This window comes from Mus caroli, chromosome 16, assembly GCF_900094665.2.
Source record: "Mus caroli chromosome 16, CAROLI_EIJ_v1.1, whole genome shotgun sequence".
Classification (NCBI taxonomy): Eukaryota; Metazoa; Chordata; class Mammalia; order Rodentia; family Muridae; genus Mus; species Mus caroli.
Window position 1 is genome coordinate 13,309,113 of NC_034585.1, and position 18,923 is coordinate 13,328,035.

At 40.0% G+C, this 18,923-nt stretch overlaps 1 protein-coding gene across 1 annotated transcript in view; it reads right to left on the reverse strand.

Annotated features, from left to right (window-relative positions):
- LOC110311725 (sperm-associated antigen 6) overlaps positions 1–13,713 on the reverse strand; it is a 92,566-nt gene extending 78,853 nt beyond the window's left edge. Inside the window, exons 1-2 of the mRNA XM_021185223.2 lie at positions 13,546–13,713; positions 13,371–13,466 (exon numbers count right to left, since the gene is read on the reverse strand). Of these exons, the coding sequence (XP_021040882.1) occupies positions 13,371–13,466; positions 13,546–13,570 (121 nt within the window). The 5' untranslated portion in view covers positions 13,571–13,713. The remainder of the gene's footprint in view (positions 1–13,370; positions 13,467–13,545) is intronic.
- Between the last annotated feature and the right edge of the window lie 5,210 nt (positions 13,714–18,923).

The following is an 18,923-nucleotide window of genomic DNA, read 5'->3' on the forward strand; positions in this document are numbered from 1 at the left end:
TGTGGCTCTGGCTTTAGAGTGAATAATAGAAGGGACTACTTGAACAATTAATGCTGGTTAGCTGGAGCTAAGAAATTAGCAATTATTAAGAAGAGACCAGCATCACTGAGTTGAAATCTTCTGGGAATTGTTTTCTGGGAACACAAAGAAGCTGTGTTCCAGAGATAGCCAAGGTTGTACCTCAGGCTGCAGCTGGACTTGGTAATGTGTAAGAGTCACCTAAGTGCTACTGGTTTTGAAGGCATGAAGGTGTCATGAAGAACAACTGAGGTTTGTGAGAGGTCATGGAAGGCCATTGGAGAAGGTGTAGCCTCAGCTGTAGTTGATGGCCCAGGACTGAAGGGGTCATGCGAAGAATTTGAGGCAAGGAACTATGAAGAGAGCCTATGAGAGGTTATTGGTGAAGCCTAGTTGGAGTGGAACACCCCAGTGTATTGGAGATGTCAGTACCATGGAATGATCACCAAGAACAGCAGCCATAGTGGAGTGAATCAACCTGAGCTTAGAGTGCTACAGAGGGCAGAGCTGGGGAAGTGATGCCAGCCCTTAGGAGGAGTCCAAAAGAGCAAGTAGAATCCCAGACACTGAAACAAGAAGCTGTTACCATTGAAATTGCCTTGGAGACTCAAATATGTTAAATATGCCAGAGCCATGGGATACATGCTGAGGAAAGCTGCTAACAGGGAGTGGAACCAGCCCAGAAGAAAGCAGTTTATTGCAGTCAACAATGATGAAAAATGAGTGGAGATCTGAAGACCGCTTTGACATCAGCCATGGAGATACAGAGTATGGAGTTTGCCCAGCTGGTTTCCTGTCTTGCTTTGGGGATTACAGTAAGTGATTGGATGAATCTCAGAAGATATCTTGAACTTTGGATTTTTAACGTTGTTGAGACTGCTATAGACTTATGAGGACTTTAAAAGTTGGACTAAATGCATTTTGCATTATGCTATGTTTAAGTATGGCCCTCCATAGACTCATGTGTTTGAACAAGTCTATGGGGGCCAGGGAGTGGAATGTAATGGCTTGTATATTCTTGGGAGAGGGAGTGGCACCATTTGGAGGTGTGGCCTTGTTGGAATAGGTGTGTCACTGTGGGTGTGAGCTTAAGATCCTCAGCCTAGTTGCCTGGAAGTCAGTCTTCCACTAGTAGCCTTTGGATGAAGACGTAGAACTTTCAGCTCTGCCTGTGGTATGCTTGCCTGGATGCTGCCATCCATGCTCCCACCTTGATGATAATGGAATGAACCTCTGAACCTGTAAGCCAGCCCCAATTAAATGTTGGTTTTTTTATAAGACTTGCTTTCTTCATGGTGTCTGTTCACAGCAGTAAAACCCTAACTAAGACAGAAGTCGATTTTATTCAATATTAGAATGGCTACTCCAGCTTGGTTCTTTAGACCATTTGCTTGGAAATTGTTTTTCAGCCTATTACTCTGAAGTAGTGTCTGTCTTTTTTCCCTAAGGTGGGTTTCCTGTAAGCAGCAAAAAGTTGGGTCCTGTTTATGTAGCCAGGCTGTTAGTCTATGTCTTTTTATTGGGGAATTGAGTCCATTGATATTAAGAGATATTAAGTGATTGTGCTTCCTGTTATTTTTGTTCTTAGAGTTGGGATTCTGTTCTTGCAGATGTCTTCTTTTGGGTTTGTTGAAGAATTACTTTCTTGCTTTTTCTTGAGTGTAATTTCCCTCCTTGTGTTGGTGTTTTCTCTTTATTATCCTTTGAAGGGTGAATTCATGGAAAGATATTGTGTGAATTTGGTTTTGTCATGGAATACTTTGGTTTCTCCATCTATGGTAATTGAGAGTTTTGCTGGGTATAGTAGCCTGGGCTGGCATTTGTGTTCTCTTTGGGTCTGTATAATATCTGTCCAGGATCTTCTGGCTTTCAAAGTCTCTGGTGAGAAGTCTACTGTAATTCTAATAGGTCTGCCTTTATATGTTACTTGACCTTTTTCCATTACTGCTTTTAATATTCTATCTTTATTTAGTGCATTTGTTGCTCTGATTATTATGTGTTGGGAGGAATTTCTTTTCTGGTCCAGTCTATTTGGAGTTCTGTAGGCTTCTTGTATGTTCATGGGCATCTCTTTCTTTAGGTTTGGGAAGTTTTCTTCTATAATTTTGTTGAAGATATTTGCTGGCCCTTTAAGTTGAAAATCTTCATTCTCATCTACTCATATTATCCATAGGTTTGCTCTTCTCATTGTGTCATGGACTTCCTGGATGTTTTGAGTTAGGATCTTTCTGCATTTTGCATTTTCTTTGATTGTTGTGTCCATGTTCTCTATGGAATCTTCTGCATCTGAGATTCTCTCTTCCATCTCTTATATTCTGTTGCTGATGCTCGTATCTATGGTTCCTGATTTCTTTCCTAGGGTTTCTATCTCCTGAGTTGTCTCCCTTTGGGTTTTCTTTATTGTGTCTACTTCCCTTTTTAGGTCTTGGATGGTTTTGTTCAATTGCATCACCTGTTTGGTTGTGTTTTCCTGTAATTCTTTAAGGGATTTTTGTGTTTCCTCTTTAAGGTCTTCTACCTGTTTAGCAGTGTTTTCCTGTAATTCTTTAAGAACTTCTACCTATTTAGCAGTGTTCTCCTATATTTCTTTCAGTGAGTTATTAATGCCCTTCTTAAAATCCTCTACCAGCATCATGAGATATGATTTTAAATCTGAATCTTGCTTTTCGGGTGTGTTGGGGAATCCAGGACTCACTGTGCTGGGCATACTGGGTTCTGATGATGCTGAGTGGTCTTGGTTTCTGTTAGTAAGATTCTTACATTTGCCTTTCACCATCTGGTAATCTCTGGTGTTAGATGTTCTAGCTGTCTCTGGCTGGAGCTTGTTCCTCTTGTGATTCTTTAGCCTCTGTCAGCACTCCTGAGAGTCCAACTTTCTCCTAAGTCCCAGTGGTCAGAGCACTCTCTGCAGGCAAGCTCTCCTCTTCCAGGGAAGGTGCACAGAAGTCTGGAGCTCAGATCCACCTCCTGAGTCCTGGGGTCAGAGCCCTCCCTGGAGGCTGACTCTCCTCTTGTGGGGAAGGTGCCCAGGAGTCTGGGTCTCAGCTCTGCTTTGTGGCTGAGGATGAAGGCTGGAAGGGACCCTGTCCAAGAAGCTCTGTTGCTTCTGCTGCACATGTGCTCTCCTGCGTAGACTTGGTCCCAAGATCCTGGGTGTGCTAGGGCCTGCCGAGTTTGCACCCAAGGTGGCGCAGGACTGGCACCAAACAGAACAAACCCCAGCCACTGATCAGGCAGGTTACCTTTGTCCCTGTTCCTGCTGGCACAAGAGCCTCTGGGTTTTTGGGAACAGATGTTGTGTTCCACTCACCAGTGATCTCAAGGTCCTCAGTGTGCTAGGGTACCTACAGCATAGAGAGTCCTCTGAGAACCTTGGGACCCTCCGCCGAAGTTGCACCCAAGATCAATATTTTTCAATTTTAAAGATTTGTTTTATGGTCTATTTTTGAAAAGCTCTCATGTGCTACTGAGTGCCTCGTGTGTTCTTTGGTGTTTGTGGATATCTGTTGCTGGGCGGTGGTGGCACACGCCTTTAATCCCAGCACTTGGGAGGTAGAGGCAGGCAGATTTCTGAGTTAGAGGCCAGGCCAGTCTACAAAGTGAGTTCCAGTACAGCCACAACTGTACAGAGAAACCCTGTCTAAAAAAGCCAAAAAAAAAAAAAAAAGAAAGAAAGAAAGAAAGAAAGAAAGAAAGAAAGAAAGAAAGAAAGAAAGAAAAAGGAAAAGAAAAAATAGATATCTGTTAAGACAATTTGATGTACAATGTCAAGTATGTCAAGTAATTCTGAGGTGTTTTGTTTTGTTTTGCTTTTGTCCAGATGACCTGTCCATTGGTGAAAGTGGCATATTGAAAGCATCTACTATTAATAGATTGATGTTAATCTGTTACTTTAAATCAGTAGTGCACTTTATTTATTAAATTGGGGGCATATATGTTTAGGATATTAATGTTTGGCTTGTTAACTTTGATTGGAATGAAGTGACCTTCCTTATCTCTTCTGATTAGTTTGTTTGAAGTCTATTTTGTCAGAAGAGTGATGCCTGCTTACTTCCTGATCCCTTCTGATTGGGGCACTTTTGTCTATCTTTTTACTCCAAGAGTGTTTATTTCTAAAGCTAAAATGTCTTCCTTGTAGGCAGCAGATAGATGGATTTTGTTTCTTGATCTCTTCAGTCTGCATCTGTGAGAACTGAGAGCATTGTTATTTAAAGGTACTATTGAAATATATGTACTAATTATTGTCAATGTGTTGTTGATTTTTGTGTTGTTCTCCATGTTACTTTGCATTTTAATAATTATGGCTTCATGTTTCTTTCAGTGATCTCTTCTATGCTCACTTCTCTCTTCAACCTGAAATAATGCTGCTTGTGTTTTCTTTAGGTTTGATTTGTTAGACATAAGCCTTTTCAGCTGTTTATATCATAGAGATATACTTACTCCTTCAACCATGACAGGCAGCTTTGGGGGAGTATATTAGTCTAGAATGACCATCATAGTCTTTTAGGACTGAGGATACATTGCTCTAGGCTCTTCTTTCAAATTTTCTGTTAAGAAATCAGGTGGGATCTCATAGGTTTTCTTTTGTATGTGACTTGTGTTTTTCTCTTGCAACTTTCAATACACTTTCTTTGTTATGTGTGCTTAGTTTTTAACTATGGTATGCAGTAGGGATTTTTCTGGTCTTGTCTAGTTGATGTTCTCTATGCTTCTTATAGATGTATGGGTGTGTCTTTCCTAAATTTGAGGAAGTTTTCTTCTATGATCTTGTTAAAGTTTTGGTCTATTCCATTAGCTCAAGATTCTTCTCCCTTATCTATGCCTATAATTCAAAGATTTGTTGTGTTGTTGTTGCTGTTGTTTGGGTTTTTTGTTTTGTTTATCATGGTGTCCCACATTTCTTATATGTTACTTTCTGGTATTTTTGATTTTTTTTTTATACTGCTTACTTATTTTGTTCAGATCCCCTACTTTATCTTTAAGTCCTGATATTCTTTCTTATGCTTGATCTATGTAACTGTAAGGCTTTCCTTTGCATTTTCTAGTTGAGTTGTAGTGTTTTCTAATTCCATATGTATTTCAATTTGCATTCTCTCCAGTATTTTTATCTCCTTATTGAAATCTATTCTGAAGTCCTGGGTTATCTTTGTTATTTCTATCAGCCTCCTGTTTTTGTATTTCCTTGAGCATCACTCAGGCATTTATTCTCCTTAATTTTCCTCTTTGATTTCATTGAGCTGTTTCTTTGTGTCTCCTTTAAACTCTTTAAATTCTTTGATGAAGTTTATGATTGTTCTTTTAGATTCCATGTCCTGGGGCTAACTCTCATGGGCAATCAATTCTACAGGACAGGTAGGTTTTGCAGAGAAGAGAAAGGCTTTCATAGTGTTGGTATTTTTGCAAAGAGATCTGGGAATATGGACTTCTTTCATTGGTTCAGATTCAGTGATAGATCCAAGCTGGAAAATAAGATAGGATGTGAGGGCATTTTGGCCTACAGTCTGGAAATGACTTGCGAAGAATAAAGCCACGTGCCAGACGTTACTGGACTGGTACACAGAATTGCTTCCTGGCCCAAGCCTAGAGTGTGGGGCTGATAACGATGAATGGAAAGTTGTGAAATGGTGTAGGAGAGTCCTGTGTACTGAAGAATAATGTAGGATTGCTACTGGGCCAATAACCTGTAGTGAAACATATAGACCTTTGGAGAAAACTTACTACTACTATTCTGCTAAATACACATAATATTAAACCAACTCCTAATGGTTTATCATTATATTCATAGACTAAGGCAACTCTCAAAGCTCATCAGATAATCTAGTAACCAATACAGTAGATAGTGACAAACACATATCTACAAATGGTCAAGGTGAAGGAAAATTAGGGACTAAGAGTGTTAATGCCTAAATAGAGCATCCCTTTTCCAGAGGCTCAGGGATCACTGAAGGGAAGGGAGCAGAAAGATCATAAAAGCCAGAGGTGCACAGCTACAAGGAAGCAGTCTTCTCTTGACACAGAAGAGCAGTTACCTATATGAACTCACAGCAATTGTGACAGCATGCATAAGACCTGTTTCAGACCAAAATAGACCAAGTCCCAGCATGGAAAGGAGTATTGGGCATATAGTTCCACCAAGGAGCTATTCACAATTTTTACCTGCTGAGGAAGTAAGGGTACGTTTTCTCAAAGAGTGTAGACCCAGATAAGTATTCAACATTCCAATGGAAGGCTACAAATCCAAGAATTAGTCTTTATGCAGGGGGTAGGACACAACATTTGGTGGGAAACACAATCCAGGCTTCACCGTCACAGCTTCACAAATGGCCTCTCCAGACCTCTATCTAGGACCTCTCCTTCCACACTCCTAGCCTCAACAGCTTTCCTTAGCAACAAAAGTAGATTCCACAAACCCTTGGTTCCTAAACCTTTTTTTAACCAAAAGGCTGATGCTGCCAAATCCTTTGCCTGCTTTGGATAGAAACTTGCCCTCTTTGAATGGCATTTATATCAGCTTTTCTTTGTGGGTGCTCTTTGGGAACAGATCATTCCTCATTTCTTAGGCCTGTGCTTTTCACTAGTTGCAGGATTAGCTGGGTGAGGTCTCACCCTGAGGGCACCACTGCCTTTATTCCATCATTCTTTATCTCTTTCAGCACAAGTCTTGGCTCTAACATCAAATTTCTCTGTGGTCCTTCTCTTCTCAGACTACATTTTTTTTCATTTCTTTCTGCTTACTCGCTCTTTTTCATTGTATATCTTTATAAAACTGATCAATAATAATCACATGATGGAATCAATATCAGGCTGTCTTGAGAAATCCTCTGCCAAGAGAATTAGTCCAAAACTCTTCAATTTAACCTCTAGGCAGATTCTTAGGTCAAGAGAAAAAACAGCCACACTCTTTGAATGGTCCCTAACCTAGTTACTAATATTTTTCCCCTCTGAAACTTCTTGGTTTGTGCCTACAGAGTCCACATTGTTCTCAGCACTGCTCTCTTCAAAGATCCAACTAGGATGGCCCAATAAGTCTCATTTACAGAGCCATCAACTGTTTTGGTTTTTTGGATTTTTTGGGTTTCTTTTTTTGTTTGTTTGTTTTTTGTTTTTTGTTTTTGTCAAAGTCTCCCACATTCCTCCAAAAACAGCTAGTCAAGCCTGCCACAGCAATTGCCAATTCTTTAAAGTTGTCCTCTGATCTCCACATGAATGCTGTAGCACACTCACACTGTGGCATATGCACACCTGAATTCACACACACACCACTGCATAAATATACCCACATCCCCACATCATAATTACCATAAGTTAAGACCTTTTAAGTAAAGTGGTCAATGCCATGTCAACATTGGGTCAATACCCACCTATATATGTTCACGCACATGCACCCACACATACAAACAAACATGCAGACCTTACAACACACATGTGCTAAGTAAATAACAGTGTATGAGTCAGGACTCTAGAGGAACAGAACCAATAGAATGGATGTGTAATATAATGGATATATTAGGTTGGTTTATATGCTAGGGGCTTTGATGTACAATAACGGTTGTCTACATGCCTGAGAATCTGAGAATCCAATAGCTACCCAATATAAGAACCTAGATCTCTCAGCAGTCCCAATCTTCTGCTGAAGACCTAGAAGATTCTGGAAGAGTCATTGGCCTCCAGTTCATGTTAGAAGTCTGAAGAAATTGGGCTCTGAAATCAGAAAAGCTAACACCAGCACCAGCAGCACCAGCAGCAGAATCCAGCAGGAGTAAATGCAACCAAGCGAGAGCACTGTCTTCTCCTGGATTCTCACATCTAAAGAGTACACTAGAGGGTACCTACCACCCATTGCAAGGGACCCTCTCCCATCAGTTAATCTTTCCTGAAAATGTCCTCAAAGACACACCAAAAGGCTTCATAGACTACAGAAGCAACCAGGTTGACAAGATTAACCATCGCACAACATCTCCCTTTGTTGCCTAGGCTTACCTTGAATCAACATTCCTGCTCCAGTCTCCTCTAAAAAGCCTGGACTATAGGAAGACACCACTAAAATAGACGTAATTTACATTGTCCTGTCTTAGAAAAATTGTTCATTTGCCCATTTTTGAATTGGACAATTTTTGTTGAGTTGCAGTGATTCTTTGCATTTTAACTATATTAATCTTTTATGAGTTTCTGTTTCATGTATTTTCTGACTGAGTAAAGTAAGACAATTAATTCAAAAATCTGTCTGAGGTTAGGATATTTCATCTACTCTAAAAGATTTGAGATAGTTTATATGTATATATGTTAGAGACAATTTAGTTTTATATTTATATATTTTATATATTTATATTTATATTTATATGTATTTTTATATATTTATATTTACACACATATATTTAGAATATAATATAATTATATGTTTATATTATATTTAATTATATTGTCCTACTATTTAATTATTTATATATTAATGTTTAATTGATAAAATATAACTATATTATATTATAATTAAATTGATTATAATATAATTATATATGTAATTATGTAATAACAATTATATATGTGTGTATATATATGTGTGTGTGTATATGTGTGTGTGTATATATATATATGTATATATATATATACATATACATATACATATATATATATATATATATATATATATATATATATATGGACATGCTTAACCTAACAGAGGTCCTGGTTTCAATCTTCAGCATACATAAAATTTATATATATAAAATTTTTATGTATACATAAAACAAATATATATATTATATATATGACATATATATGACAACAAATACTCATGTGTTGGAGGAGCACTGATAATTGTATCAGAAATACAGGCTGGATTTCCGCTGCAATTAAGATCTGAAATGAGTTTCATGGCAGCAAAGAAAAGGTGAATATAAATTTTATGAAATAAGATAAAGCAGGATTTTTTTTACTAAAATTCCATACCTAGCAGCTAGCTTTACAGAAAACTTTCAATAAATGCTTAAAGAATAAACAAGCAGCATTTCTTGCTTTATTTGTGACATAATAACCGAACTCTTTACTGATAGATTTAAAGAAGCTATGGGAAAACCTAGTTTTTAAAATGTTTTCAGCTTTAAAAAAAAAATGTATATTGAACACACAGGTGATACACACAGGCAATGCATACAGGTAATCAATGTTCAAAGTCATCCTCAGCTGCAAAGGGAGGTCAGTACAATAGAGGAAGAGGAAGGATAAATAACTAAGGATGCTTTAAAAGACACAGGGAATCACTGTTTTATATTTACCTAAATCTATATATAATACTTACAACTGTATGTATATAATATGAAGAAGTTATATCACTTGTAGCAATAATACTCCCATTAAGAGCTGTAGACTAATTAAGAAAAACTCCAGTACAGACATGGAGAAATCTTTCAAGGTGTTGGTTAGATTCAATCCTCAGTACACATAACAAACAATATAGGCTATTGCTATTGTCCTTGGTGGCCTTCCAGGAGTTGAAGTTAATTACCCATTACTGAAGGTAACGTGCACTTTGGACACAGAGCTCGAGGATGTAAGCTGGAACTGACCGGACAGTCTCCTCTATGAGGGAATACCTGAGGGTTTTATGCAAACTGCTAGAGGAGGAAAGCATTCAACAATCTGAGCCAACTGTAATGTTAATGAGTCACAACAATGGCCAGCACAGCAAGGTATTTCTAAAGGTACAGTGGAGGCACTCACATCTTGACAGTAACAACGTAACCAATTGAACTAATTGAACTCAAAGCCCACTTAACAGGAATGAACTTGTACTGTAAATCTTGACAACTACCCAGGACTAGTGAGGTCATGGGTCTTAGAAGAGAACCTACCACCTCCACATTCCTAAATCGGTTAATCCCTAACTACATTCTAAAATTTTATTCTAATATCCACAGGTAAGTGTAAATCGCATCCCCCATCAAAGAAGCTTTTTGTTTGGTTGGTTAGAGGATTTTCTGTTTTTGTTTTCAGTAGATGTCCATTACAGAAAGCCACTGCTGCCAAAATGCAGACAACAATTGACCATGGGTGCCCAGCCCCAGCTGATGCACCTACAGGACAACTCCTACAGCCTAGAGCTCAGGAGGCATTCTCGAGGAGTGGTGGGGAGACTGTAAAAGGCAGAGGATGAGGAGGTTTGCGGTGAGATGCTGCCTTCTGGCTATGACAGGAAAGCTACATTCATGGAATCTCAACATGGTTGCCTAAACAAGACTTGAACAATTCAACTACAATAGACAGAAGACCAGGAAAAATCTCTTGGAATCCCTCCCTTTCCTAGATGAAAGCTACAAGCAATTACCAACTGTTAAGAGAGAATGAACTAGTCTTCCAGAGGGATGAGTCCCTGGAGTGGTCACCCAGTACCATCAGCCCCAGAAACAAAGGCGTGCAGCCAGTACTGAAGGGACTCATCAGACTGCATTCAGGGTTTATTCATTCATATGTATATGTAACAAGGAGGAGGAGGCCATGAATTTAGAAGGCAGGAGAAACAAAAATGGGAAGAGATCATGGGAGGAAAATGATGTAATGAAAATGTAAAATTCACTAATAAACCAGGCATTTGTACTATGGAAACTTGAGGATTGTGAGAATAAATTTTAAAAAAAAGAGAGAGAAAAAAGAAAATTCATTTACATAAAATATCTGCAAAAAACTTTATTTTATTTGTAACTGTGTGTCTGTATGTCTGTGTCAGTGTGTCTCTGTGTGTATGTATGTGTGTGTGTGTATCTGTGTGTGTATCTATGTGTGTGTCTGTGTCAGTGTGTATCTGTGTATCTGTGTGTGTGTCTGACTGTGTCAGTGTGTATCTGTGTGTGTATCTGTGTGTGTGTCTTACTGTGTCAGTGTGTATCTGTGTGTGTGTGTGTCTGATTATGTCAGTGTATGTGTGTGGTGTGTGTGTGTGTGTGTGTGTGTGTGTGTGTGTGTGTGTGTGTACATGAGTGCATGGAGACTAGAGGCATTGGATCTCCTGGAGCTGGAGTTACAGATTGTGTGCACTTTGGCCTTGGTGCTGGGAACCAAACTCAGATCCTCAGGAGAAACAGTATAATCTCTCTTTTTTTTTTTTTTTTTTTTGTTTTTCGAGACAGGGTTTCTCTGTGTATCCCTGGCTGTCTGGAATTCACTCTGTAGACCAGGCTGGCCTCAAACTCAGAAATCCGCCTGCATCTGCCTCTCAAGTGCTGGGATTAAAGGTGTGCACCACCACTGCCCAGCCAGTATAATCTCTTAATGGCTGAGGCATCTCTCCAGCCCCAAAACAACCAATTCTTTAATGACATCTTAGAAATTGGTACTGGTTTAATGGCTGCTAGGGTGGAGTACAGAAGGAGGTGGGCATGATCCTGTATACTGACCTAAGTATAGTTTACCCTGAGTATCATGATGGTGAGCACACAGGAGATGACAGCGCACAGAGTGAATACACACAAGACAATACAACTGGGGAAACATGAATGGAATTAATCAGTTTCTGTCAATATTGGCATCATAACTGTACTAACAATAAACTTTTGAACACTCGGGAGGCAGAGGCAGGCGGATTTCTGAGTTCGAGGCCAGCCTGGTGTACAAAGTGAGTTCCAGGACAGCCAGGGCTATACAGAGAAACCCTGTCTTGAAAAAACAAAAATAAAACAAACAAACAACAAAAAAAAAACAAACTTTTGAAATACATCACTAGGGAATTAAATGGGCAAAGGGCACATGAATCTATACTTATCTCAATTTTTTAAGCTAAAGATAAACAGGATACTAATATAGATTTTAAAAATCCTATTCTAAAAGCTTCCCTTACACCTCTACAGAGTCGTGGGAACCAAAGGGGTCAAGGTCTCAGAACACACCCCACAGAATCTAGTAAGCAGGGCTCATAGGGGCTCACAGGGACTGAAGAGACAATCACAGACCCTATATGGGTCTATGCTAGGTCCTTTGCACATACTAGTGTTCTTGGTGTAGCTTGGTGTTCTTGTGGGATTCCTAATAATTCGGGGAGGAGGTAGGGCCTCTGACTCTTAGGACATTTTCTTCCTGGGTTGCCTGCCCAGGCTTGGTCTGAGGGTCTGTGTCCAGCCTCATTGTAACTCCTTATCCAACTCAGTTGGCATCCCTGGGAGACCTGATTTTTTTTTCTTTTTAAGGGAAACAGGAGGAATGGATATAGGGGAGAGGGAAGAGAAGAGACTGGAAGGAATAGAGGGAGAGGGAACTTTGGTCAGGATATAAATATTTGAGAAAAGAATAAAAAAATTTTAAAAATAAAGAAAATATCCGAGAATAAACACCAAAATCCAAAGGACAAAACAAAGGACCAAAAAGGTACAGGGTGTTTAAGTTAGTTTTAAAGATATCCTATAATATGCCTGGTGGTGGTGGTGCACACCTTTGATCCTAGCTGTCACAGGAGGCAGAGGCAGGAGAATGTCTGTGAGTTCCAGGTCAGCCTGGTCTACAGAGTGAATTCCAGGACAGTCAAGGCTACACAGAGAAACACTGTCTCCAGGAAGGAAGGAAGGAAGGAAGGAAGGAAGGAAGGAAGGAAGGAAGGAAGGAAGGGAGGGAGGGAGGGAGGGAGGGAGGGAGGGAGGGAGGGAGAGAGAGAGAAGAAAAGAAACAAAAATATCCAATAAACTAAAGGTTTCTTAAGAAAAAATAGTGATAGCAATCTCATAGTTCAATTAGTAGCTCATGCTTGATCTGGGCAAATGAAACTCTCCTTCCTCCCTCCTCCCTCCTCCTCTTCTTACTGACATACCTGGCAGAGACCAGGACCTCTCTCTCTCTCTCTCTCTCTCTCTCTCTCTCTCTCTCTCTCTCTCTCTCTCTCTCTCTCTCTCTCTCTCTCTCTGGGAGAATAAGATCTATGCTAAACAACTTCCAGGAAATTCATACTGCTTTGAATGAACCTGACAACCTGCCACCCCCACCCCCACTCTCACCCCACCCACCCCCGCTAAGGGGACTGGAGATTGTACAGGAGGAACTTGGAGGCGGCTCCTTTGACTCACCAGGCACACACACACACAAACAACAAAACAAAACAAAACAAAACAAAACAAAACAAACGAACAATACCTCTGCAGGTAAGAAACCCAAGAGGACAGCAGCTAATGGTTACAGGTACAGCTGATGGGAGTCAGGGGATGGAAGAGGTCAGGGCCTGAGGGATACAATAGGGTAGCCAGGACCTGAGGGATAGGAGAATAGGGTAGGGTGGCAGGTAGCGGGGAGGGGTGCATGGAAAATTAGGGACAGTGAGGTTAGTGGCTATCAGAGCCAGCAGCTGAGACAGGCAGACAACGCGTGGGGTGCAGACTTACCTGCATTCTGCAGCGTTTCGATGTTTTGGGGTCTTGTCGCCAGCTCTGCCACCATCTGCACGAACTGCGTCCGGGCTTTTTGGTACTGCTCGAACACTGAGAAGACAGACCCGGTGGAGGTGCCCTGTGGCCCGAGACGCCAACCCTCCCGAGTGCCCGCCGGCCTCTGCCATACCTTGCAGCACCTGTCGCTGGCTCATGGCGCCGCACCTGCTTCTCCAGGTGCAGGTAGGTGGTGGGCAGCTACCAGGACCTCCTCCACCGTTGGGCCGGTACTGGGATCCGTTCCTCTGTGTACGCGTCTCCAGGGCAACCGACAACAACCGGATGCAACCACCAGCAAAGGTCGTGATGTCACGGCCAGAGTGGGGAAGGCTGTTACACGCTACCAACCGCTTGCCGGTTGTTGCACCCGCCTGGGGTGGGGAGGGTGTCTCTTGGGCGCAGGACTGTCAGGAGACAAGGTCCTTTACACACCAACCCACCCAGAGTGGCTGGTGTGGCGCCTACAGGTTGCGGGCACCACATACAGTCAAGAACAACCAAGCTTGTAACCACCGAATAATCTGGTTGGTAACAGTATTGTCAAAGGAACCTTAACACAGTGTTTTGTTTCTGGTGTATCCCTGGTACACAAGACATTTTTGGTTTCCGGATCTCCGAAAACTCACAACAACCTTATAGTTACTTAATTGCACTTAAGACAGCGACTAAGCAGTCTGAAATATTCAGTAGGAAAAGCAGAAGAACAAATAATGTAATTAATATCCTATGGTCCAGAATTACTCTTTTTTATTTATTTATTTATTTATTTTCATGTATGTAAGTACACTGTAGCTGTCTTCAGACACACCAGAAGAGGACACTGAATCCCATTACAGATGGTTGTGCGCACCATGTGGTTGCTGGGAATTGAACTCAGGACCTCTGGAAGAGCAGTCAGCCAACACTCTAGCCCCAAGGGTTACAATTAATAACAAGTTTGTGACCTGCATCTCTTTGGCTATTTGGTTTTAAAGTCAAGCTTCATTTTGTGGCTGAGTGACATTTCCAAAACAGGATGGGGATTATATCTTGAATGCAGAGAAACCCAGTTTTCTTTTTCTTAGTAAAGGTACTCTTTGAAAATTTCATACGAGCATAAAATGTAACAATTTTTAATAGAACAATTTTTAAGCCATATACAGTAGTCCCTCACACCGTGTCATAAACTGGCTTTGTAGGAATGAGATCAAATTTCAGACATATTTCAGGGTAAATGTACTTTAAACAAAAAGGTTGTTTGATGTTCTTTGCATTCTCACACAGAACAGCTGGGGTGGGGGGATTGAGTGAGTGGTGTGAGTTTGGGTTTGTGGATGGGTGTTTGAGACAATCTCACTCTACATAGCCGTACATGCTCTGGAATTCACTATGGGAGTCTGGCTGGCTTTGAACTCAGGGAGATCTGCCTGCCTCTATCTCCTGATTGCCACCATACCTAGCTAAACAGACTAACGCTTAACTGAGAAAGCCTCCAGTTACTTTTAACAGTCTATGCATTACACTTACTCAACCGTTGGTTCCTAGATTCTTTTTTGAAAACTACCAAGTATTTCAGTAATGTGTCTCTCCTTTAAATATCTATCTGACAGCTTCACCAGATGTCAAGTGGGCAGATAGCACTCACTTCTGCAGAGTGCTGGCAAGACAGGAAACCCAATAGAGGGGACATGCATGTTTATTTGGTTCTCATCTTTGGAATCCTCTACAATAAGATCTCACCCATATCTGAGCTCTCTTGACAAAGTGCTGGTATTTGATGGTGCTCCCAGAGTAGTTGAGGACTAGAGAAAAAGCAGTGTGTTAGTCCTTTTTTTCCCAGGGCTCTCCAGAAATGCTCCTGATCTTCCAATTCTGAAGTTTGCATGCTGATACTAGACCTTTGCTTGACTTTAAGGAATAAGATTCAGAGTGAGGCCATTCAGAGCCAATCTACCTTGGACACAAACTCGGCAGAGAGTCCCATGGTCCCCAGAGGAGTCTCCATTCCCACGTGCTCTAGCATGCCCAGAATCTTAGGATCCAAGGATCCCAGGAGCTTGGTCACACCAGGATCTCAGGGTCTCAGAGGAAGCTTGAGTCCCAGGAACTCTGACACACCCAGAATCTCAGGATCACAGGATCACAGAATCACAGGATCACAGAAAAACCTGGACTCTGAGGAGTTCTGACTCAACCAGGATTACAGGAAGGACAAGATCCAATCAGATATACCAAGAGCAAGGAACACTTGAGATTATGATGATGGGAGGCGAGCATGAGAACATAAGCAACAGAAACCAAGTTTACTTGGCATCATCAGAATCCAATTCTCCAACCATAGCAAGTCCTAGATACACCATCACACCAAAAGAGCAAGATATGGATCTAAAGTCACTTCTCATGATGATGATGATGATGATGATGATGATGATGATGGAAGACTTTAAGAAGGACATGAATAACTCCCTTAAAGAAATACAGGAGAACACAAGTAAACAGGTAGAAACCCTAAAAAGGAAACACAAAAATCCATTAAAGAATTGCAGGAAAACAAAAACAAGGGGATGAAAAAATTGAACAAAACTATCAGGATCTAAAAATGAAAATAAAAACAATACAGAAATCACAAAGGAAGACAACTCTGAAGATAGAAAACCTAAGAAAGAAGTCAGGAACCATAGATGAAAGCATCAGCAACAGAATACAAGAGACAAAACAGATAATTTCAGGTGCAGAAGATACCATAGAAAACATTGACACAACAATCAAAGAAAATGAAAAATGCAAAAAGATCCTAACCCAAAACATCCAGGAAATCCAGGACAGAATGAGAAGACCAAACTTAACGATAATAGGTGTAGAAGAGAGTGAAGATTTCAGACTTAAAGGTCCAGTAAATATCTTCAACAAAATGATAGAAGAAAAGTTCCCTAACCTAAAGAAAGAGTTGCAGCCGGGCAGTGGTGGCACACTTAATCCCAGCACTTGGGAGGCAGAGGCAGGCAGATTTCTGAGTTCGAGGCCAGCCTGGTCTACAGAGTGAGTTCCAGGACAGCCAGAGCAATATAGAGAAACCCTGTCTCGAAAAACCAAAAGAGAAAAAAAAAAGAAAAAGAAAAGAAAGAGTTGCCCATGAACATACAAGAAGCCTACAGAACTCGAAATAGTTTGGACCAAAAAAGAAATTCCTCCCATCACATAATAATCAAAACACCAAATGCACAAAATAAAGAAAGAATATTAATAGTAGTAAGGGAAAAAGGCCAAGTAATATATAAAGGCAGACCTATTAGAATTACACCTGACTTCTCACCAAAGATTATGAAAGCCAGAGGATCCTGGGCAGATGTCATACAGACCCTAAGAGAACACAAATGCCACCCAGACTACTATACACAGCAAAACTCTCAATTACCATAGATGCAGAAACCAAGGTATCCCAATGACAAAACCAAATTTAAAAAATATCTTTCCACAAATCCAGCCCTTCAAATGATAATAAAGGGAAAACTCCAACACAAGGAGGGAAACTCCACCCTAGAAAAAGCAAGAAAGTAATCTTTCAACAAACCTAAAAAAAAAAAAATAGCCACGTGAACAGAATTCCAATTCTAACAACAAAAGTAACAGGAAGCAACAATCACTTCTCCTTAATATCTCTTAATATCAATGAACTGAATTCCCCAATAAAAAGACATAGACTAACAGACTGGTTACATAAACAGGACCCAACATTTTGCTGCACACAGAAAACCCACCTCAATGACAAAGACAGACACTACCTCAGAGTAAAAGGTTGGAAAATTATTTTCCAAGCAAATGGTCCCCCCAAAAAAGCTGGAGTAGTCATTCTAATATCTAATAAAATCTACTTTCAACCTAAAGTTATCAAAAAAGATAAGGAAGGACACTCCATACTCATCAAAGGTAAAATCTATCAAGATGAACTCTCAATTCTGAACATATATGCTCCAAATGAAAGGGCATCGACATTTATAAAAGAAACTTTACTAAAGCTCAAAGCACACATTGCACCACATACAATAATATTAGGAGACTTCAACACCCAACTCTCATCAATGGACAGATCATGGAAACAGAAACTAAATAGAGACACATTGAAACTAACAGAAGTTATGAAACAAATGGATTTAACAGATATCTATAGAGCATGTTATCCTAAAACAAAAGGATATACCTTCTTCTCAGCACCTCATGGTACCTTCTCCAAAAGTGACCATATAATCAGTAACAAAACAGGCTTCAACAGATATAACAAGATTAAGATAACCCCATATACTCTATCAGATCACCACGGACTAAGGCTGATCTTCAATAACAACACAAATAATAGAAATTCCACATATACATGGAAGCTGAACAACATTCTACTCAATGATCAAGGAAGAAATAAAGAAAGAAATTAAAGACTTCTTAGAGTTTATGAAGCCACAACATACCCAAACTTATGAGACACAATGAAAGCAGTCCTAAGAGGAAAACTCATAGCTCTGAGTGCCTCCAAAAAGAAACTGGAAAGAGCATACACTAGCAGTTTGACAGCACACCTGAAAGCTCTAGAACAAAAAGAAACAAATTCACCCAAGAGGAGTAGATGGCAAGAAATAATCAAACTCAAGGCTGAATAAACCAAGTGGAAACAAAAAGAACTATAGAAAGAATCAACCAAACCAGGAGCTGGTTCTTTAAGAAAATCAACAAAATAGATAAACACTTAGCCAGATTAACTAGAGGGCACAGAGACAGTATCCTAATTAACAAAATCAGAAATGAACAGAAACTGAGGAAATCCAAAAAATCATCAGATCCTACTACAAAAGCCTATACTTAACAAAACTAGAAAACCTGGATGAAATGGAAAATTTTCTAGACATAACAACAGAAACTGAGGAAAACGAAAAAATCATTAGCTCCTACTATAAATGCCTATACTTAACAAAACTAGAAAACCTGGATGAAATGGACAATTTTCTAGACATAACAACAGAAACTGAGGAAATCCAAAAAATCATAAGCTCCTACTATAAATACCTATACTTAACAAAACTAGAAAACCTGGATGAAATGGACAATTTTCTAGACAGATACCAGGTACCAAAGTTAAATCAGGATCAGATTAATGATCTAAACACTCCCATATCCCATAAAGAAATCATTAATAGTCTCCCAACCAAAAAAAAAGCCCAAACCAGATGGGTATAGTGCAGAGTTCTATCAGACCTTCAAAGAAGATCTAATACCAATACTCCTCAAACTATTCCACTAAATAGAAACAAAAGGTGCTCTACCCAATTCATTCTATGAAGCCACAATTACTCTGATACCTAAACCACATAAAGACCTAACAAAAAAAGAGAACTTCAGACCAATTTCCCTTATGAATATTGGTGCAAAAATATTCAATAAAATTCTTGAAAATGGAATCCAAGAACACTTTAAAACAATCATGCATCATGATCAAGTAGGCTTCATCCCAGGGATGCAGAGATGGTTCAATATATGGAAATC